The sequence below is a fragment of the Microtus oregoni genome, unplaced genomic scaffold (assembly GCF_018167655.1).
Source record: "Microtus oregoni isolate MIOR12 unplaced genomic scaffold, Mior012 000007F_ref0000211, whole genome shotgun sequence".
Classification (NCBI taxonomy): Eukaryota; Metazoa; Chordata; class Mammalia; order Rodentia; family Cricetidae; genus Microtus; species Microtus oregoni.
Genome location: NW_024543066.1, coordinates 12,611,734 through 12,634,564, shown reverse-complemented (window position 1 = coordinate 12,634,564; position 22,831 = coordinate 12,611,734). Strand labels below are relative to the sequence as shown.

The 22,831-nt window shown below is 44.5% G+C and overlaps 2 protein-coding genes across 9 annotated transcripts in view; one reads left to right on the top strand and one right to left on the bottom strand.

The window, feature by feature from the left end:
* Positions 1-486: 486 nt before the first annotated feature.
* On the bottom strand, positions 487-15,013 carry Anapc16 (anaphase promoting complex subunit 16). Its single transcript, XM_041655702.1, has 4 exons — positions 14,762-15,013; positions 8,096-8,262; positions 3,040-3,114; positions 487-920 (listed from the first exon to the last, which is right to left on the bottom strand). Exons 2-4 carry the CDS (start codon positions 8,235-8,237, stop codon positions 805-807), a joined length of 333 nt encoding a protein of 110 aa, XP_041511636.1. The 5' UTR covers positions 8,238-8,262; positions 14,762-15,013; the 3' UTR covers positions 487-804.
* The window catches only part of Ascc1 (activating signal cointegrator 1 complex subunit 1), a 91,637-nt gene continuing 83,382 nt past the window's right edge, over positions 14,577-22,831 (top strand). For 2 of the 8 annotated variants that reach the window (XM_041655701.1, XM_041655699.1), the window contains exons 1-4: positions 14,957-15,061; positions 16,572-16,713; positions 18,796-18,895; positions 22,414-22,511. In XM_041655701.1, the coding sequence (XP_041511635.1) occupies positions 16,605-16,713; positions 18,796-18,895; positions 22,414-22,511 (307 nt within the window). In that variant the 5' untranslated portion in view covers positions 14,957-15,061; positions 16,572-16,604. Of the gene's footprint in view, positions 14,699-14,956; positions 15,062-15,097; positions 15,239-16,571; positions 16,714-18,795; positions 18,896-20,229; positions 20,254-22,413; positions 22,512-22,831 lie in introns of those variants that run through there. The other 6 variants (XM_041655697.1, XM_041655693.1, XM_041655695.1 and 3 more) reach the window with 6 other exon arrangements.

Here is a 22,831-nt window from a genome sequence, read left to right as displayed (position 1 = left end):
TAATCTGTAACATTTAAATGTCTAAGAATAGAGGGAGAAAGAACACCTTAAAATCCCCCATCTGGATAGACCCTGAGCTGAAATCATACTCATCTGTGATAAGAAATGTTTGGGCCATGACCGTGACGATTACGGATCCTGACCTTGGGTTTGACTGGAGAAAGCTTCCAGGTGCTCTATGAATGACAGGACACATGCCATCAGTTGGCGAACTCTGGCATGTGTCTGGCTTGGGAGACTTGTATCACTATCTCTGAAATCCCAACCCTCCTGTTTCCCTAAGAGGACTGCCTTAATCTGATCCACAATACTTTATTTTTTACTTTTATTTTATTTATTTATTTTCGAGACAGGGTTTCTCTGTAGCTTTAGGAGCCTGTCCTGGAACTAGCTCTTGTAGACCAGGCTGGCCTCAAACTCACAGCGATCCACCTGCCTCTGCCTCCTGAGTGCTGGGATTAAAAACGTGCACCACCACTGCCCGGCTTCTAGCTAGCTCTTATATCTTTTTTTGTTTGTTTGTTTTGTTTTGTTTTTGAGACAGGGTCTATGTAGCCCTGGCTGTCCTGGAACTTTATGTAGATCAGGCCATTCTCGAACTCACAGAGACCCTTCTACACTTGCCTCCCAATACTTTTAGAAGCAAACATGTGAAAGACTTCTCAGTAACATCTCACATGAGCATTTGTGGCCTGATAATAGAAACAGAGGAATCAAGTTAGGATGTGAATTCAGACATGCAGCTCATAGTACAGCTGTGAATCTCTGGGTGGCTGTGCCCTAGGAGCGACCATGCAGGCGACATCAACCCGAAGAGGGTGTGAACCCCAGCAGCTGCTCGATGGGTTTAAACCGCCACTCATCAGCCTCCAGCTCTTCCACCAAGCCAGCCAGTTTTTCCATCCGAGCAACTTGCTGATCTGTAGAGAGTCAGAAGGGGCAGAAAACAACAGGGCATTTCCCATGAGATTGTCACCACTCACAAACGTGACCCCTGGTCTAGAACTTGTGGCTGGGCTTTCCCACTTGACATTTGGTAATGAGGTCTGACTTTATGTAGGTCTGAAGACCAGGAACACTTCCAGCCATTCTCCATTCATCTGCACTGTTTCTCCCCTTTGCTTGCAGTGGTGGAGACTGAACCTGGGGTCGAGTGCTACCACCGAGCTGCATCAGCTTCTGTGAGTACTGCCCTTGATGTGTGTGCATACACGTGTGTGCATGTGTGTCAGGCACCTAGTGGTCAGAGGTTGGTATTGGGTGTCTTCCTGAATCCACTCATTCTCATTATGTTCTATTATTTATGTGTATATGTGTATGTGTCTAAGAAGCCAGGAGAAGGTGTCATATCCCCTGGAACTAAAGTTACAGATGCTTGCCAGGCACCACGTAGGTCCTGGGAATGAAACCCAGGTCCTCTGGAAGAACAGCCAGTGCTCTTAATTGCTGAGGCATCTCTCCAGCCCCTTATCTGAATGTTTTTCTATTTTCTCCTGCTGTGTTAATCCATCAAGGTCCTCCATCCCTTTATCTCCCTTTAGGCTCAACCCTTTCCTTGACAAATCTGTTCTTTCTCTGAGTCTGGAAAGCTTTTTATATTAAAATAATTTTAAATGCAATTATTAAGAAATACAGGTGTGACTCTCCTGGCTATATACTCTCCTTTTCCTAAGGGTCTCTCTTTCTAGAAATCTCTATGCTTAAATCTGTATCTTAATGTTTCCTGTCCGTTTCCCCCAAAAGAAAGCAGGGTTCTATTTCTGTATGGAAGTAGCTCCTTATAGCAAGACTCTCAAATTCCTTAATAAACTCTCCCTGTCTTCATTTAAAAAAGTAAAAAAACACACATGCAAGAGAAAGACAGACAGACATAAACACATACAGAGACGGGGGTGAGGGGAGACAGAGAAACAGATACAGTAAAGGGAGATACACACACAGAGATGGGGGAGGGCGGGAAAGAGAGAAGATTAAAAGTAGCAAGAAGCAAGGAGTGCTGGTTCAAGTACTTGGGAAGTGGAGGTAGAAGAATTGCTCAGAGTTCTAGGTCAGCCTGGGCTACATAGTGAGTTCTAGAGTGAGAAAATAATAATAATAAAAATAATAAAGGAAAAAAATACAGCTGGGTGGTGGTGGCACATGCCTTTAATCCCAGCACTCCAGAGGCAGAGGCAGGCAGATCTGAGTTCAAGGTCAGCCTGGTCTACAGAATGAGTTCCAGGACAGCCAGGGCTACACACAGAACCCTGTCTCAGAAAAAAAAAATCAAAATTAACATCAACAAAAAACTAACAGCAGCAAACAAAACCAAACCCCACTTTTAGAGGCTGGTTGAGCCCCAGTGGTGGAGCACATGGCCAGCAAGTGTCACGCTCGTCTGAGCCCTAGCACTGGAAAAGGACATTGCCCGTCCTCACACTCTCAGTATACGCTAGATTCTAAAAAATGGAGGTAGACTTGGCGGCTATGTCTGTAACCCCAGCACTCAGGAGACACCTAAAAACAAAAACACAGTATAAACAGGTCCCTGCTCTCCAAGCCACAGGGCTTCATTTAGAAGCTCCCATGGGTTTCTCCTAGGAGGAGCGGGCAGGAGGGGACATGGTTCCTGATCCATGATGGAGACTTGGTGAAGTGTACATGTCACCGAGGGCTCAGAGCGTGGACAGGGCAGGTGCTGCACGGACACCAGGGCAGTAAGCAGCAAGGGGTCTCACAAAGGGTAGGTAAAGGAACAGAGGAGCAGGAAGCAGCGACTCCTGAAAGAACTGAACCAGGACTTCAAACCTCCATGGGGGTTTTTAATCTGGACAAGATCTTGAGAGTGTTCAATTCAGAAAGTCATTTAAACAGTTTGTGGCTTCTGTCACAGCACAGTGACCTTTCAGAATGTGTGCCCTTGTTTCCCATGAACATGCATTTGTAGGAAGGACGGCAGCTCATGCACTTCCCATGAACATGCATTTGTAGGAAGGATGGCAGCTCATGCACTTCCCATGAACATGCATTTGTAGGAAGGACGGCAGCTCATGCACTTACCATGCTTCACCTGTTTAAGCGTGGACGCCACCTGATAGCTAAACACCGACTCACAGAGGAACCTCTCAGAGCCGTCTACAAGAGAAAGGGCACAGGCGTTAGCTTTAATAAATTCTGGAAAAGCAAGCGAGCCTGCCCATTCTCCCGCTTCTACAACTGAGATCTAAGACGTCTCTGGTGTGAGCAGAGGGGTCCTTTAGAACGCTGCTCCGCAAAGGCTGCTCTTCTATGGCTAGGATATTAAAATAGTCCTATTTGTTTGAGAGTTCAAAAATAGTGTTACAAAAACAAGAAACCTTAGCCTGATGTCCCGGTCACCATTGCCCCCTTCCTGACCTGAACAGCAGGCAAACAAGGCAGCTGACACACCCAGCTATGTGGTACTTGTGTGACTTACGACAAAACTCCAATCACTTTTATTCTAAAAAAACAGAGCCAAGGGGAAAGCAGCTGTCGGCTTTTAATATATCAAATTGTATCACCATGACCATCACAAAACCCTGCTGGGAAACTTCATCCTATAAACACAAATTGTAGCCCTGACTTTCCGACTGAACCAAGCATGCAATTTGAATGACGATAAGGGAATGGTGCAAGCCCAGACCTTAGCACTGAGCTGGTGCCAAGACCTGCCAACAAGAAGGTGGCTAGCTCAGTTGTTGTGATACTCAGAGGGTGATTGGGAAACCTGACACTCGTCAGTGCAAAGGCTGATCCAGCAAAACACATCCCCAAAGACTCACAATTCACATAGGAAAATTCCATGTTTTAAAGGGCAGCAAAACCCCCCGGGGACAGGTGGTTCATTAGCAAAGTTCTCAAACAAACGGAAAGAGAGGACACAGCTGTCTCTCTCAAGGTAGCAGTTCACACTAGCACTGCTAGATGTCAGCACTCACTCATCAGCCGTGGATTGGTGTGTCACAGGGATTTAGCGACAGGAAGCTACCAACACATTCTGGCCTCCCGCTGAGTTTCACACAAACCTTTCTTTCCAAGTCCTGGTAGTCAAAGGGAAAAGCACAGCTACTGACTATCTGAATGGTGTGAACACACAACCAAAAAAGGCTTCCTGCTATGTCTATTAACTTCAAATCAACGGAAGAGAGAAAGAGATCGAAATCACTCTTAGGTTGAGCAATCTGTAGGTTCACGTTTCTTTCCCATTCCTGGCTTCTCATCTTTCTTTTTCGTGGTACTGGGGTCAAGCCTAGAGCACTGCCTTCATGCCAGGTGTACTAGCTGCTGCTCAGCTGCACCCCTTGCTTCTGACTGGTGTAAAGATCTAGACAAGCTGATGACATCATGATGCATATCTGTAAGAGCAGAGAGCAGTGGATAACTCCAAATTCCACCCAGGGAAGGGAGCTGCGTGAACTTGGCACCAACGAAGCACCTTATGATGTTCTTTTTTTTTTTTTAGATTTACTTATTATGTATACAACGTTTTGCCTCCATGTATGCCTGCACGCCAGAAGAGGGCGCCAAATCTCATTACAGATGATTGTGAGCCACCATATGGTTGCTGAGAATTGAACTCAGGATCTTTGGAAGAGCAGCCAGTGCTCTTAACTGCTGAGCCATCTCTCCAGCCCAGTTTATGATGTTCTTGCAGGTAAACAACACACACACACACTGGCATCCTGCTTAAGAGCTCAAGTACAACTCAGGGTTTACTTTGCAAAGAACAAAGCACAGAGAAGCAGAGCTGGCCTCCCAGGTGGTGTGATCCTGAACTGTGGGAAGTGGGCTGTAAGGATCAAGTGGCCCGTGGGAAAGCTACTGCAAGTGCTGCCTCCCACTAGGATAAAATGCATAAATTATCACACTGGCCTATCTTTCTTGGTGATGAGGTCCAAGGCAAAAATATAGAAGCACATTTTCCAAAAAGGTGCCTGGGTACCCATACTTCAGGCCTGAGAGAGAATGCATCCCGCGCACGCACGTGTAGCTTTGTGTTAACTACAAAGTCCACTGCTTCTTAAGCCACACCCTATCTGATGTAACATCTACCGATCTAAAGGTTGGGATTTCTCCAGCAGAGTCAGCCAGGTGACCTGCTTTCTATTTACAACTGTAATCAAAACACTGGGCATCAGGGTGAAAAAGTTCAGTAAAGAGCCCACATCTAACACTAATTCCCTTAAATTCAAGGCTATGGAAATTCATTTGAAGGGTATTACTTCACAGTAGGAAATGAGACAATCCCGGGTGATTTATAAACCAGTGGCCAGTGAGGTTCCTCAAACACAGCCACTTCTGGGCTGGAAGGCAGCCTCTCATTTGCTCACTAATAACTGGGTGAGAACAATCTCAGCGGAGGGTAGGAGACTGTTAAAGCTTGCTTCGTACTGCTGTTAGCAGACAGCAGATGCACCAAAAAGTTAATGTGAGAGGTTAACTACAGGTTGTTTGGATTTATTATCCTAGATTTAGGAGCAGGCAACATCAAGTTGAACCTGTTGGGATTCTGACACACACCCAACCTTGACTCCTAAAGCTTTTGTTCCTCACTCTCGAAGCCAACCTTGCTCTGTTCCCTTTCGTTTTAGAAAGTCCCACTCATTGCCCAGGCTGGTATGGAAGTCTCTAGGTAGCACAGGCTATCACTGAACTCACAGCCATTCTCCTGTCTCAGCCTCTTGAGTGTTGGGATTACCTGAATCCATCACTATAGCTTGTTTCCACTTTCCTCTTCCATGACACTGACGTATGAAGAATGGGCCTGGCACGTAGCTCAGTTGGTAAGGTACCTTATCTAGCAGGCACTGCGCCTTGAGTTTAGTCCCCAACATGGAAGAAGCCAGACATAGTAATATAGACCTGTAATCTCAGCACTTGGGAAGCAGGGGGAGGATAAGGAGTTCAAAGAGATAGAGGTCAGTCTGGACTACACAAGACTCAAAAATAAACACAAGAACGAAGAAAAAATGGTTTGATGCATGCATATTCACTGTACAACCTCTAAATCTGACACCATTGTCAACGCACATTTAGGAGTGCTAAAGGGAAGGATATGCACAGTCATATGTAAATACCATGCCATTTCCCGGGAGAGATCCGAGCACCTGTTGACCTCAGTATCCATGGAGATGAGGCATGTGTGGAACAGAGGAGTGGTATTCATGAGGAGGAGAGGTAAAACAGAATCACACCCCAGCATATACTGTGGAGTAATGGTGGACTTTTCCATTTTTATAATTTGACATTCATTCATTCATTCATTCATTCATGTATTGGAAGTTGTGGAGTGGTCGGTAGACAACTTTTGGGAGTCAGTCCCCTCCTTCCACCATGAGACCCAGGTATTAAACCCGGGTGGTCAGGTGTGGTGGCAGGCACCTTTTACGTGGTGAAATGGTTCACCAGTCCTTTTCTCTTTCTCTTTTCAATATTAAATGGTATGTCAGATCCTTGGTTTGGCCAAGTCAGTTGTTTTCTAGTCTGTCTTTAAGTGTAAGTAGTTTTTAAGATGACTGGGATGCAGGAGGGCCACAACTGTGCACTTAAATCTAACATATCTATTCTACCACAGACCCCAATCAACTCCCCATGAGGCAGTGAAAACGGTCGGACAGAAACCTCCCAGGACGCCAGCTAGGACTAGCTTCATGACTTTTCCTTGAAGCAGTGTTAGACACTGATTCTCTTCTGCTCTATAAAGCTCACTAAGCAACTTAAGTGCCTTCAACTTGTCGTTTGTTCTGTGGGAAACTTTCTTGACACATCTCTGCTACAGATAGTTAAAGTTGAGATTTACTTTCCGTGTGGAGACAAAGCCTCTACTTCCAGTCAGACCTGGTGAGTATTAACACAAATGGAGGCAACAAAAGGCAAGGGCCGAAGTGCGCATGCCTGATCCACCACCTCCCAGATCACACATGGCTGGCTGCTTCACTACCAATCACAAGCAATCTACCCCAGAGCCTTATGGTGCTAGGCCTGTTTTTCTATCACAAATGATTCTTCTGTTTGTCCTGGCTTGCTAGACACGCAGCTGGGGCAAAGAATGCTTGCCTATCATGCATGAGGTCATTGGGTTCAATCTCCAACACTACAGGAAAAACACCAGTTATGGTGTTTGGCACTGTTTAACCTGAAACTGTTTGTTTTAAAGTATCTGATATAAATATAAATGATCACCCCACCAAAACCAGGCCCAAATATAGTTTGTACCTTTCTCAGAGACATCTTCTAATTGTTTTAAAATATATCCATGCAAACCATGCAAGATTTAAATTAAAAAAGACCATTTTATAATTCAACACAAAAATGCTCGACTCAAGTGTAAAAGCATTTGCCAATGTTTTTCAATGTTTTTCAAGGATGGGAAGACTCCCTCGTGAGAAGGCCCTGGACCCTGGTCAAAAACCAAAGATTCCTGTCCTAGTCTAATTGAGGATCTCTAGGGCGAATCCAGACACACGCATTTTATCTTTCTGGAAAAGAGAAAGGGTCTCGTTGTACAGCCCTGGTTGGCCTATGAATTCACTCTGTAGACAAGACTGGCCTAGAATTCAGAGATTCACCTGCCAAGCAAGACATGCTCATTTTAAGTAAGTGTCTCTTGTGAGTTTGATGCTCCTTCCATGAATTACCAGTCTAGCTTAACATGAACCTGATGGATTCTGGTCACCAGCACTGTTTTATGACCACTGCCTGTGACCTATTTCTAGCCAGGCAGTCTGCAAGTGTGTGATAAGATGGTGGTTGCAAATCTGTCTCCAGTGCTATAAAAACCATGCAGTCACACAGTGATGTCCTTCTGTGGGCTGGCCACAAGAGTCACCTTCACAGAGGTATATGCGTTGTCTTTTATTTCCCTTCGGGCCTGTCTGGTGGGGTTAATCTATCTATAGATACTTACTAAAAAGAAAATACATCGAACAGGTGCCACAACAAGGTAACCTGGAGCTAGGCATGGAGAGGGCTCCTGGCACCAGTGCCAAAGCTGGTCGAGTCACTCAAGGGCTTGAGCCCCGCACCCCGCTGCTTTACACTTCACATGCACTGAAGGTCTGCAGCCGAGTGCTCAGCAAACACAGCGTGAGCTCACCTTCTAACATCTCTCCGGCTCCTTTAGGGTAGGTGAACAGAGTTTTCCGTGGCGGGGCAAGGTCTGAAACGCTGAAGCCAGAACCAGTGACAGAGCTCCCACTGACCCCGCCAGCTGACGACGAGGACGAGGAGGCAGCCATTCCCTCCAGCAGAATTCTCTCTTCACTAGAGGAAAAAGAAAACAGCAACCGGAAGGTGTATAAAAGTCAGGTTGACTATATTTCATCCTAGCCCAGTACGGCCAGCTTTCCCCATCCTCTCTCCGAATATAGTTTGTTTTTTTTTTTTTTTTTTTTTTTTTAATAATGCCACTTAGGGGCTGGAGAGATGGCTCAGAGGTTAAGAGAACTGACTGCTGTTCTAGAGGTCCTGAGTTCAATTCCCAGCAACCACATGATGGCTCACACCCATCTATAATGAGATCTGGTGCCCAGAACACTATATATGTAAAATAAATAAATTAAAAAAAAATAATGTCACTTAGGTTTTGAAGTAAAAACATGTTTAAGAATAGCTTGTCAAGCTGGGTCTGGTGGGTCATGCCTTTAATCCCAGCACTCAGGAGGCAGAGGCAGGTGCCTACATCAGATCTCTGTGAGTTTGAGGCCAGCCTGGTCTACAAACCAAGTTCCAGGATATACAGAGCTGTTATACAGAGAAACCATGTCCAAAAAAGAATTCCCCTCCCCACAAAAAAAAAAAAGATTAAAAAAAAAAGAGTCCTAGTTTTTCCCATTAGCAAGTTGTACCATTTGGAATTGAGGGTGGATGATTAATGAGTTATGAAGGGCGATATGTCAGTGCCAAGGCAGAAATGGACCCAAGGATAAATATTCCTGCTCCACAGGACAGTTTGTCTTGGGTACATCCTCACTAAACCATACCAAGAAGTTCACTTATCAAGTTTTCCAAATAAGAGTCCAAAATAACATTGTGTTCTGTTCCCAAGGAAGGGAATCGGTTAGGAAATACATATTGGCACTTTCATTGAGAAACTGTTAACCGGTTCACCTAAATGCAATATCTAAATCTAACACTTGATGGCGACCAAAAACTGGAACAAAATAATTCAGGAACGGATCTCAGAAATCACAGCTCTTTATGAACTGAGTATCTTTGGGCTTAGTCCTGTGCCATCATATCTGAAAACCCAGATTCCAGTGCTGACTTCCTACAAAACTTCAGAACAAGAACATGATCTCAGAAGCATATGAAGTCATTACACACACACACATTTTTGTTGTTGTTTTGGGTGACAGGGTTTCTTTGTGTAGTCTTGGCTGTACTGAACTAGCTCTGTAGACCAGAATGGCCTCGAACTCAGAGATCCACCTTCCTTTGCTTCCCAAGTGTTTGGGATTAAAAGTGTGTGCTACTATGGCCTGGCTACTGTAAAATTTAAAATGGTTACTACCATTTTGTTTATGCCATCTAGAACTTTCTGTCACAATGGAAATGTTCTGATAGTCTAGTTCTGTCTAATAAGGCGGCCGTGAGGCTCATGTGGCTATTACCGTAACTGAAGAGCTATATGTCCACTTTTAAATGCTAAATACAATTTCAGTAAAACCATGTGGCTTGTGGTCTTTCACCGGATAATGGATTCTAGTACTTCAGTGAACAAATGACTTTACATGGTAGCAGTGATATGCACCAATATGGAAAGCTCTAGATTTTCAGGCTGAGGCAGGGGACTACATAGCCAGGAGTCTGTTTCAATAACAACAGACAATGGCTTATTTTCATATCACATAGGTTTTAACTATTTATTTATAAAGAAAGTCTGAACTAACTGTGTAGCTTGGTCTGCCCTGAATGAAACTCAAGGCCACACCACTTTGTCAGTGTCCCAAGCGCTGGGGTTACAGCCATGTGCTACCTTGTCTGGCTTAAAAATGATCTTTAAAATGAATTTTCCAGGGTTGGGGATGTTTTTCAGTTAGCAGCGTGCTTGCCTAGTATGCAGGAAGCCCTGGGCTCAGTTCCTAGCACCATATAAACAAGCCATGGAGGAAAAGAAGTAAAATTCTAGCACTGAGAGGTAGAGGTGCAGAAGTTCATGCTCACCTTTGGTTCCAGGTCCGTCTGGGATACATTGGATCCCTCAAAAAAACCAAACTAAAAACTAAAACAACAAATAAACCAAACAAAAAACCCAACAAACAAGCGAAAAACAAAGCAGACAAACAAAAGCCCCAATGAAAACAGCTCCCCTCTGTTACGGTCAGAGAAAATTTTGCTGAATGGCTTTCACTCAAGCTCCCCCCAAGTTCTGGCAAACCTGGGAAGCAGAGCTGGGGGGGGGGAGGGGGACGACACACGTTTCCATCATCCGAGGCTCTAGTTTCAATTGAGAATGCTTAAAAAGTCAAAACTCATTTTTTAAAAACAAAACAAAGCAGAAAAAAACAGAAAAATACTAGAGATTGCTACGTTCCTGTAAACCCTTTCTGTCCAGAGCATCAGGCTTCCTTCTGAGGAAAACTGTAAAGATGTCTGAGATGGTGCTGCTGTCTCCCAAGGACGTGGCAGTGACACGTGGTTGTCAGAGAAGCAGAGCTTGCTTTCTAGTTCCGCCATATGGTTACCCATAGGTTGCACTACTGAACACTGACATGGAATAACGAAATAGACTATTATAAAGGCAAACTCATTAATAGCTTTCTAACTTTTTAAAGGAAGTTTTGTTTTTAAATAGGCTCTCACTATGTAGCCCTGGCTGTCCTGTCCTAGAACTTGCTATGTAGTCTAGGCTGGCCTCAAACTCACAGAATTCTGCCTGCTTCTCAGTGCTGGTATCAAAGGCATGGCCACCATGCCCAGCTCAGTAATGATACTTTTAATTTTGCTCTTGGGTTTCTTTCTGAATTGCACTCATATGCATCAGGGCAAGCAATCTTTTTTTTTTTTAATTTTTTTTTTTTTTTTTTTTTTTTTTTTTTTTTTTTTTTTTAGTATTTACTTATTATGTGTACAATGTTCTGTGTCTATGCCTGCAGGCCAGAAGAGGGCACCAGACCTCATTACAGATGGTTGTGAGCCACCATGTGGTTGCTGGGAATTGAACTCAGGACCTTTGGAAGAGCAGGCAATGCTCTTAACCACTGAGCCATCTCTCCAGCCCCCGGCAAGCAATCTTTTGTGTGGGATTTCTAACTGCTCCTTTGCACCATACTGGCTCAAAACAGAGCCTGGTAAAGTTTTAAGTGTTCCTTAAAAGAGACTTAAGTATTGATGTACCGGGTCCAAATCTCTAACTGGATTCCTGGTAGGATCAAATAAAGCACGTAGACCATTAAGTCTCTTCCCCAGAGAGCAGCTCTGGATTTACTTCCCCCGCAGCTCAGAGCAAAAACCCCTGAGAATTGTTTATTTTTCTCAATTAAGATTTTAAACTCTGATCTCTTCAACTTCCACCCTGATAATGTTCCATTTAGTTGTGAATGCTTTGTGTTTTGTATTTTGAGATCAGCTGCCTGACAGAGCACCCAAGCAGTGGCCAGCTAACTTCAAAGGCTAGCCACAGTGAGTCTGTAACTGAAGGTCATCAAAGGAACTTCCTTTCGTCCTATTTTCTTCCCAATTCTCCAAACTACTATTGCTCCATATAAAAAACAGTCGGGGTGAAAAAAAGAGCTCGAAATCAGTGCAAAGTTAACTTTATTTTTTTATTTTTTTTCTAAGGTAGGGATATCTTTTTTATATTTATTTATTTGTTTATTATGTATACAGAATTCTTTCCTACAGGCCTTATTACAGATGGTTGTGAGCCACCATGTGGTTGCTGGGAATTGAACTCAGGACCTTTGGAAGAGCAGGCAATGCTCTTAACCGCTGAGCCATCTCTCCAGCCCCCAAAGTTAACTTTAAATAAGCTGTCTTCTGCTGAGACGCAGAGACAGACATACAAGTAAGATCCCTGGTTCTAAAGATTTGTTAAGGTTTTTTGTTTGTTTCTTCTCTTGCTGGTGCTGGAGGAGGAGTCAGGTCCTGTGAATGTTCCACAGGTTCCACCCTGAGCTACAACTCCAGTCTCTAGTTCTGAATGCCATCAGGAGTTAAGCTAACAACAAACCCTAGACTCTAAATGCTGAGCATAGGGATGAACTAAGTGATTAGTGTCATATTCTAAGTAGCCACTCATTTAAGCATGTTCATAGCATGCTCACACAGCTCACAGGAACCACTGACTTCCTAAAGGTCACCTAATATCTGAAGCAATGGCTTGCTGATATGCTGTTGTGCGCGAGAGGAAGCTAGCACAGTGATTGAGGGATGACTGTGAGGGCGGAGGAGTTGGCTCAGAGGTGAAGAGTGCTTGCTGCTCTTGCAGGGGACTGGAGTTTGGTGGCTCACATTCACCTGCAACCCCAGCTCTGGGTGATCTGCTGTCTTCTAGCCTCCTTGGTCATGGTCACACACACACACACCCCACACAGATACACATGCAAATAAAGTAAATAAATCATTAAACAATAATAAGCTATTAAAAAACTGGCTGCCACTGGGTATGGTGGCTCATGCCTTTAATCCCAGCACTACGGTAGGCAGAGGCAGGCAGATCACTGTGAGATAGAGGACAGCCTGGTCTACTGAGTAAGTTCTAGGGACAGCCAAAGATACACAGAAGAAACCCTGTCTTGGAAAAACAAAACCAACCAACCAACCAATCTTGGCTTTGCTATCTGCTGTGTGACTGGACAAATCAAATCAGTTGACTTTTTTTCTTCCTTAGACGCCTCACCTGTAAAATGGAATCAATAATAGTGTCTACCTTATAGAAGTGTTACGAAGGTTAGATCAATACAGGCAAAGCAACTAGAACAGCTTCAGGCTTAGGAAAAACAGCATCTTAAGAAGAAACAAAAACCAGTAATAGACACTGGCACCTGCTTTTTTAAATTAATTAATTAATTTTTTTAGACTATTGCTTTGTAGCCCAGACTCTGTAGGGATGGCCTACTGAGTGTTGGAATTAAGGCATGCACTATCACACCCACTTTTCCTGATGCAGAGCCAAGTATTTAAGATTCTCTTTGACATAGCTATGTTGAGACTCCTGGAAGAGAAGGGTCTGTCTGCTGGGAAGGCTGACAGCCTTATCTGTTATGCACCTCACACATTTTACCTCTGGGCTACACCCTCAGTCGGCATGCTCACTTCTCATCTTGTTCTGCACCGGGTCTGCGAAGATGGCTCCATGGAGAAAGTGCTTGCACTGGAGGAGTTGGGGATTCCCAGACCTCACCAGATTTGCAGGTGTGGGAGCTGCCTGTAACCCCAGCACTGGGGAGTTAAATATAAGCAACTCCCAATAGCAGGACGGGTAGCTAGATTAGTGGGAATGGACCCATTCTGGGTTCAGGGAAGTTATGAAAGCTATGGAAGAAGACATCAGACATAAGCTTCAAGGCTCTGCATGCATGGGCACACACACATGTAAAAGTCTTGTCTGTGATCTTGGGACTGGAGACATACAGTTCAGTGGTAGAGCATTTGCTTAGTATGTGGAAGGCAGTGGAAAGGATCTTGTCAAGTTGGAAAGCAGGACACAAATCGCTTATGTATCCTTGAGGCATCGTATAAATCCCTTATCACAATGTTTCCTGGACAAATGAATGATTTATAAATCATAGAACAGGAGCTGGCAGCTCAGTAGAGACTGCAGGGGACGGAGATGGTCGAAGTCACGAAGGTCAGTCCGTTCTGGTTGTTTTCACTGTGCGGAGTATACAACTTTGCTTCCCAGGAGGTTGCCAGGCCCGTAAGAAACACTCAGTAGAGTTTGCTGAATGCTGATAATTGAGCATCCTGGAACTTGGGGCTGCTGACAGCAGAACAGCTCAGAGGAAAAGGAACATTTGTGGGACACAATATGGCTCGGTCAAATACTTACTTTGTGTAAGACAGAAATGACCTTGCACTCATAAATTACTTTATGCTTTTCTTTTCTTTAAAAATATTTTATTTATTATGTATACAATATTCTGTCTGTGTGTCTGCCTGCAGGCCAGAAGAGGGCATCAGATCTCATTTCAGATGCTTGTGAGCCACCACGTGGTTGCTGGGAATTGAACTCAGGACCTTTGGAAGAGCAGGCAATGCTCTTGACCGCTGAGCCATCTCTCCAGCCCCCTATGCTTATTTTCTTAAAAGCAGACAAAACAAAACAAAACAAAGTTTTGTTAAAATTAAGTCTTAGAACAAACCAGATACTTAAGTCGATCGGATCCAGTACGAAGGCTAATTATGACAACCATTGTTGTCGGACCCACAGATCCTTCCTGTGTGTTCCACCTCAACAGACGGGTTATCACCCAAATCAAATAGATTTAGCACTTCTGGGTGGAAAGAAGAACCGGGACGGGGAAGAGTCAGCACACTAGTCCCGGTTACGCTGACTCCACCCAAGGCACGCTTCCCACCCAGCAACTCGGGAGGAAGCGGGTGGGGGGGAGTGGGGGGAGGAAGGGCTCGCGGCCGCCCCACTGCGCAGGCGCCAACCCTCCGCGCGCATGCTCAGTCGGAGGACAGAGCTTTGCACACGCCCAGCGCGGGAGAGCCTCCAGGGTCTCCTTCCACCCTCTGTTAGTCCTGGCAGGTAGGATCGTAGGCTCAACGCCCCATCGAACCACCGAAGGTTCTGGAAGCCTTGGCTACTTACCTGAGTAGCTTGTGTACTTTGACTGAAAGCCCCGCCCTCTGGACCAAGCAGCGCAGCTTCGTTCACTACGACGTAGACGGTGACGTGCGCATGCCCGCCCGCCCGCTCTCTGTGCGCCCGCCCCTGTGCCGGGGGTGGGGAGGTGGTGGTGGGGGGGTAGTGTCGAGGCTATCGCGCGTGCGCACCGAGGGCGTGGCCGGAGCTGGGCGGGGAGCGAGCTTTCGGGGAACACTTCCGGGTCACTCCAACCCTGTCACCTTCTCGGGGGTTCTGGTTATCTTGCTGCTGCGGTGTTTTCTGGTACCTGCCTCTGGCGTAGGGGTTCTTTGTTTTCTCTTATAGTTTAGGATTTCCACTTCTCCCACGATAGTTACACGAAGACTTATATGCCTCTCCTCCCAGTCTCCAAGACACAGGGCTGGCTAGTCGGTTTCCGTCCTTGTGCGCAGTCTCTCTGCCCGGAGCTGCGCAGGAAAGGTAGATGAGTGTGCACCACAGCCACCTCGCTCTCAGGGCCCCAACTTTCCTGTCCAAAGGCTACTACTTTTGTTCCTAGGTGGGGAGGGCAGGCTAAAGGAATAGCCCACCAGGGTGTCATGTCGAGGCTGTTGATAATTGCATCCTCTCGTGAACGTTGACGTTCTGTGTTCTCAAAAGCACAACCCCTCGCCTTGGTTCTGGGCTGGCGGCTCCCGATTAGCGACTTGGCAGAGGGTTGGGCTTGCAATGTTTTCTTTGGCACTTTTAAGTACATGGGCTTGAAGACCCAGCCATCTGTGATGGGAACATGGGTTGGACTTAACCACCGCTACTTCATAAGGGGCCTTTATTTCCCAACTATTGACTCAAGTGGTGACTAGGCGTTTTGCTTTTCTCAGGAAATGATGCAGCACTTGCTAGGGCAGCGACCTCCAGAAACTGTTCCTTCTAACTGATGTGTTGGTCTGAGACTGTGTTAAATCATATTTGAGTTGTACTTTGATAGGGAAATTACATCTGATTGTTAGGCATTTCTAGCGCCTTTACACAAACTTAGCACTCTTCCGTGGATATTGTTTGAATGGCTCCTCATTTTGTTATTATGTTGGATAGGAAGAACGAAGCACTTTGCCTATGGTTAGGTAGATGTCAAGACTGCACTCACCTTTAGGTTCAAGTAATCAGATACCTATGTTCTCTCAAAGTCATTGGCAGGTTGTATACTACTAATGCCTCTTATTGGAGGGCTGATTACAAATCACTGTCTAGAGTGAGTCGGGGATGTAATAAATGATAGGAAATGCAGTCCTTGCCTTATAAGAGTTTACATGCAGCGGTAGGCCAATGAAAAGGAACAATATTCTTCATAGGATGTGCTATAAATTACTGCCCAGTTATGTCCATTCAGGCATACATAATGGTCCATATAATGGAGGCTTTTAATTTAATGTTTTTTGTTTGTTTGTTTGTTTTTTTGAGACAGGGTTTGTCTGTGTAGCTTTGGAGCCTGTTCTGGAACTAGGTCTTGTTAACCAGGCTACCCTTGAACTCACAGAGATCCGCCTGTCTCTGCCTCCCGAGTGCTGGGATTAAAGGCATGTACCACCACCGCCCGGCTTAATTATTTTATTCCATTTATTTATTTTGTCTGTGCCTGTGCTTCCTGGCTGCATGTTCAGAGGACAGCCTGTAGGAGTCAAGTTTTCTTCTTCTGCCATGTGGGTCATCAGCCTTGGGAGCAAGTGCCATTACCTGTTCAGTCATCTTACCCACATAAGCTTTTATTTCTAATAAAAAAAAAAAAGGTAAAAAGATGGTTTGTCTTTTTCAGGACTTTACTAGAGCATCCTTTGGAGAAAGTGTCATGGATGTTCTCCGCCCACAGATTATAACACTCGATGGACGGAATTACAGGAAGAATCCCATCCAGGAAAAGAACTATCACCACGAAGAAGATGAGGGTTTCTATCAAGGTAACCATCGTTGCTCTTAGGCCAGATGAGAAGTAAATGTTCTTGTACTGTAGGGCAGTTCTTTGTTTCCTGCTGTCCAGTGACCCTGACAAAGCCGCTCTCAAGTGAGCCGTTCTTGGTTGCATTTCCTAAGCCAAGACATATTTCATCTTGTACAGAGGCTTCAATGCGATGAGGAGTAATTTTGCTCATTATTTTTAGAGGGGTGTGTGTGTGTGCACGTGTGCATGCGTGTACTTACATAGATATGATCATGGGTGTCCAAAGAAGCCTGAAGAGGGTGCTGGATCTCCTGGAGCTGGAGTTACAGGTGGTTGTGAGCTGCCCAGTGTGGGGTGCTGGGAACTGAACTCAGGTCATTTGCAAGAGCATTAAGGGCTCCTAGCTGCAGAGCCCCTGTGTGAAGAAATTGCAGTTAGTTATTACTACTAACTTTTAATATTCTGGGTCAAAGCCGGGCGGTGGTGGCGCATGCCTTTAATCCCAGCACTTGGGAGGCAGAGGCAGGCGGATCTCTGTGAGTTCGAGACCAGCCTGGTCTACAAGAGCTAGTTCCAGGACAGGCTCCAAAACCACAGAGAAACCCTGTCTCGAAAAAAAAAATATTCTGGGTCAAAATTAAATCTCTTTACCTGTGAAAGAATATGAATGAGTGAATGAATAAATGAATGACTGAATGAATAAATAAATGAATGAATTATTTTTGAGACAGGGTTTCTCTTTGTATCTCTGGCTGTCCTGGAACTCTGTAAACTCAGAGATCCACCTGCCTCTGCCTCCTGAGTGCTGAGATTAAAGGTGTGCACCACCATGGCCCATCATTTTTTGTTTTGTTTTGCTTTTTTTTTTTTTTTTTGAGACAGAGTCTCTTTATCCTGTAGCTCTGGCTGTCCTGGAATCACTGTAGAACAGGCTGGCATTGAACTAATAGAGATTTCCCTGCCTCTGCCTCCTGAGTACTGGGATTAAAGGTGGCTAAGAATATAAGTAATTGAAATAAACGTGTGCAGGCTTAGTTCAGAGTCAGATAATGTTAACTGTTGTTATTTTCTTTCTTCCTGGTAGTCATGCATTGACAGTCCCAGAGACCCAACTAACTTTATTTTACATATGGTAACCTTGTAAGTAGAAATAAATAGTTGAGGTGGGTTATAAACATTTTCAGGGCAATGGCCATGTGGTAAGGTTTAGAGTCTTTCAGTTCTTTGCAGTTGCCCCTTTTTGGTTCCTACGGGTTTCTACCGTACCTTAACTTTGGGGGTCACTTTCCCTGTGATCTCTCTTACAGTGTGTTGTCAACCTTGAGCCTTGGGCTCCTCTTTTTCATTCTTACTCTTTGTGTGTGTCTCTCTCAATATCCTTACTATATAACTCAGGCTGATACTCTTCCTGCCTCAGCCTCCCGGCCTCAGCCTCCCGGCCTCAGCCTGGAACTCCTTCAGGCATAAGGCCTGGCCTCTCTTTTCTCTATGTTGAGGTTTTAAGGAATAAATTCTCTTAGTATCATCCTTATTTATTAATAATTTATTAAAGTAATTCTGTGCTCTAATACTAAAAAGTATTAGATTTTAAAAGGCTGAGTTTATATTATGTGAACTTCATCTGAATAGAATAATAGTAAAACATGTTGTTTAGGCATCCTGACTCTTTTTTTTTTTTTTTTTTTGGTTTTTTCGAGACAGGGTTTCTCTGTAGCTTTGGAGTCTGTCCTGGAACTAGCTCTTGTAGACCAGGCTGGCCTCGAACTCACAGAGATCCCCCTGCATCTGCCTCCCGAGTGCTGGGATTAAAGGAGTGCACAACCACTGCCCAGTTGGCATCTTGACTCTCTAAGAGGAAACAGCTAAATATTGATATGTATGTACTGCCTTCCCAAGGTTTTGAGATGAAGGATTTACAATAGCCACCTTGTTCTTTTTATTCTTTATTTCTTCTATGAGTGGACGAGGGGGGACACTAAAGCAGTAGTCAAGCTGCTCCTCGCACCTGTTCTTGTGTTAAACCCCGAGAGTGATTGGCAGAGGGGAGGAGGCTGCTTTCCGTTGAGCGGCAGCATTCAGAGATGTTATGGTTTCTTTGCAGACTCCATGGAATATTCTGATGAGCCCTGTGATGCCTATGAGGTGGAGCAGACCCCTCAAGGATTCCGGGCCACCGTCAGTGCCCCTAGCCTGCTCTACAAGTGAGTGAGTTCCCATCAGCTTCAGGGGACAGTACTTCCAGGGAACCCAGCAGGAAGCCAGCTCTTGAGTCTTTCACACTTACTGTGCTGCTTGATTCCTGATGATGAAAGAGTTTAGTATTTTGAGTCCTGAAATGTCAGAGGACTGATTACAGATTAATCTAATCATTCTCTGTTTATTGCCACATCCTGTTGACTTTCACTTTTAAATGTCCTTTGGACCTACCGTTTATCTTCACGGCTACCTCTTTTATCCTATGGATTTCTTTTTTTAAAAGAAATATTTATCTAATATGTCTGTGTGAATGTTTACATGTATGTATGTACACTGCCTATGTGTCTGGTGCCCAAGGAACATAGAGGAATTTGTTGTGGAGTTCTTAAAATAACTGCAACAGTCTCTCCACATGCCAGCTCTCTGCGTAGTCCTTCACGCTGAAAGTGGAATGATTTAAAACTATGTTTTTGAGATTTGTTTTTGTGTGAGTTGTTGTCTTGCCTGCATGTATGTCTGTTCACCATGTGTATGCAGTGCCTGTGGAGGCCACAAGAGGTCACTGTATTCCCTTGAACTGGCGTTCTTAGCCTCCCAGTGAGGGCTAGAAATTCTAAGCCCAGTCCTCTGGAAGAGCAGTCAGTGCTATTAACCACTGAGCAATTTCTCCAGCTCCCCACCTCCCCTTTAATTTTTTTCTTTTTTGAGACATGGTCGTGCTTTATTGTTAAGGCTGTCATGGAACTCCTGCCTCAGCCTTTCATTTACTGAGATGACAGATGTCCATCACCTCACCTGGCTTGGAATGATCTTTTTTTTTTTTTTTGGTTTTTCGAGACAGGGTTTCTCTGTGGTTTTGGAGCCTGTCCTGGAACTAGCTCTTGTAGACCAGGCTGGTCTCGAACTCACACAGATCCACCTGCCTCTGCCTCCCAAGTGCTGGGATTAAAGGTGTGCGTCACCACCGCCTGGCCTGGAATGATCTTTTTAAAAGGAAAATCTGATTATTTTACCACTTCTGCTTAAAATCCACCTGTGGGGGCTTGCGAGATGGCTCAGCAGGTAAGGGCACTCACTGTGCAAGCCTGGCAACCTGAGTTTCATCCCTGGAACCTTTGTAGAGATGGAAGGTGGTAACCAACCTCACAAAGTTCTTCTCTGATCTCCATGCAACGTGCTGTGGTGGGCGACCCCACATATGTGCTATGTATACACATGACACACTAGTAATACATTTAAAAAACTGTCAGATGGAATTCTGGTTCATTAAAGCAGTGGCCAAAGTCATGAATATGCCTTAGCTGATTCTGCATTTTGTTTTCTTTTCCTTTTGCTTTAGGTCTTTCTCTGCCTTGTTCTTAAGGTTAGAACACCCACCTGGTATTTTTAGTTCCTCATATGTGCTGTGGTTTTTTTCATCCTTTGAGTTCATGTGTGTGCTATGCCCTTTGCCTCCGTCTTTTTCTCTTTCTCACCTGGTTATATTCTCCTTCCTAGAGAAGCTTGCTTTGATCCCAGCCATCCCTACCAATCACTGATTATCCTGTTGTATGTTTTTATAATGCCTCTGCGTGTGGTTTGTGGTGTTTATCATAGACTGTGTTTGTATGGGACACTTCTAGAAGGCAGGGATTTGTCTGTTCTGTTAATCTCCAGTGCCTGCCAAGACTGCCATGCTTTTTCGAGGATCACTGTTGTGAATTGCTTATGCACTCTGCGGTGACTTCTGCATGTGCTTATGTGCATGCTCTCTCATGGTCTCCCCCACGTTAACCACTAATAGAATGTCGTCAGAAGCTCACTGCCTCGGAAGATCAAGTGGTCTAAAAAGTCCATGAGTCCTTGCTGTTTTTTGTTATACTGGATGAGTTAGGTCCACTCAGGGAGGAGAGCTACAAATATGAACTCAAATGCGTTTGAAGGCTAATAGTTTCATCCTTGAGAACATTCTGAAATACCTACTGTGGATAAAATTCTCTTTGAGTGTAGCCAATGGGAAGCCAAAGCTAACCCTGACAGCTTACTTACTCTGTTCCTAGGCTCTGATGACATTTTCTCCTAGGAGATATGATTTCAGAATGACGTGACTCAGCTTCCTGAAAAACAAAATGAGTGTAACATGTGTTAGTGTACATAGGTCTACTGCTGATGTATGTAAAATTCCTTAAATGTCTAATTCTGATGATGGACTTTTGAATTCTGTAGACTCCTAAGTTCTTGTGTTCCTGATGAACATATGGGTACTAGATTAGATGTTGGTCCTAATTAGTCCTAATTAGTAGATACCATTGGCTGAGAAATCTCCCCCTGAGCCCCTACCCTTTTCTTTCTTTCCTTTCTTCTTCCCCCGACCTGGAACTTGCAGTCTGCCTGCTTCAGTTTCCCAACTGCTGAGATTACAGGTGTGCACCACATACCTGCTGGGAGATTAGTCGGTAGTAGATGGCTGAAGCTGGGAGGGAATGGTAGGGTTGTGATGAGTTAGTCTCATTTGCAGGGGAGTGTTGAAAGTTGTCTCTACTCTGGTTGCTGTGAGTCATCAGATTGTCAGTATCTCAGAACCTGGCCATTCACAAACACATGCAGTGTATAATATGTATAGTGATAATGCGATAATATAATATTATATATTTGTGGTGAAATCTCTTAAACAACAATTGTGCTGTGCTTAATTTAGGGTTACATGTTTACTTCCTTTTTTTCCTCTTTTCTTCCCTTACTCCCCCCCCCCCCCGTGTGTGTGTGTGTGTGTATCACAGGCTAGTCTTTTTTTTTAATATTTATTTATTATGTATACAATGTTCTGCCTGTGTGTATGCCTGCAGGCCAGAAGAGGGCACCAGACCTCATTATAGATGGTTGTGAGCCACCATGTGGTTGCTGGGAATTGAACTCAGGACCTTTGGAAGAGCAGGCAATGCTCTTACCCTCTGAGCCAACTCTCCAGCCCCACAGGCTAGTCTTGAACTAGTGATCTTCCTTCCTCAGCCTCCTGAATTCTGATTCCAGATCTCACCAAGCATGGCTCTTCTGTGTTCTACAGACTATCTGAATGGTATTCCTGTCTCTTTTCCAAGCCCTTTACCCTTTGTGGTGTTTTGAATGAGAATAGTCCCCATAGACTCCTGTATTTGAATGTCTGGATCTCAGTCAGTGGATTGTTTAGGAAGGATTAGGAGGTGTGACCTTGTTGAGGAGGTGTGTCACTGGGTGTGGGCTTTGGGATTTCAAAATCCACATCAGGCCCAGTCTGACTTACACTTTGCCTTGTATTTGTGGACAAGTTGTGAGCTCTTAGCCACTGCTGTCAGATAGTGCCCCGCCTGCCTGCTGCCGTGGGTCTTCTGTTTACACACTGAGTCAGTGATCCCCTTTGCCTGTGAGTGAAGAGAGCTTGCTCTGTGAAGCCTGGTGACTTACTCTTTTCTCTACTAATACTGCACTTTTATTGAAGTGTCTTTCTCTTAGGGAGTGTCTCTGGCTGTATGCAACTTAAACATGTATTTTTTTTTTCATATTATAGGCACATAGTTGGAAAGAGAGGGGATACCAAGAAGAAAATAGAAATGGAGACGAAAACATCTATTAACATTCCTAAACCCGGACAACAAGGAAAAATTGGTGAGACTTAGACACCATTTATATTTGCACTTAGTTTTTTTTTGTTTTGTTTGTTTGTTTTTTGTTTTGTTTTTGCTTTTTTTTTTAGATTTTATTTATTATGTATACAATATTCTGTCTGTATATGTGTCTGCAGGCCAGAAGAGGGTGCCAGATCCCATTATAGATGGTTGTGAGCCACCATGTGGTTGCTGGGAATTGAACTCATGATCTTTGGAAGAGCAGACAGTGCTCTTAACCTCTGAGCCATCTCTCCAGCCCCTGTTTTTGCTTTTTTGAGACAGGGTCTCTATATAGCTTTGGAGCCTGTCCTGGAGCTC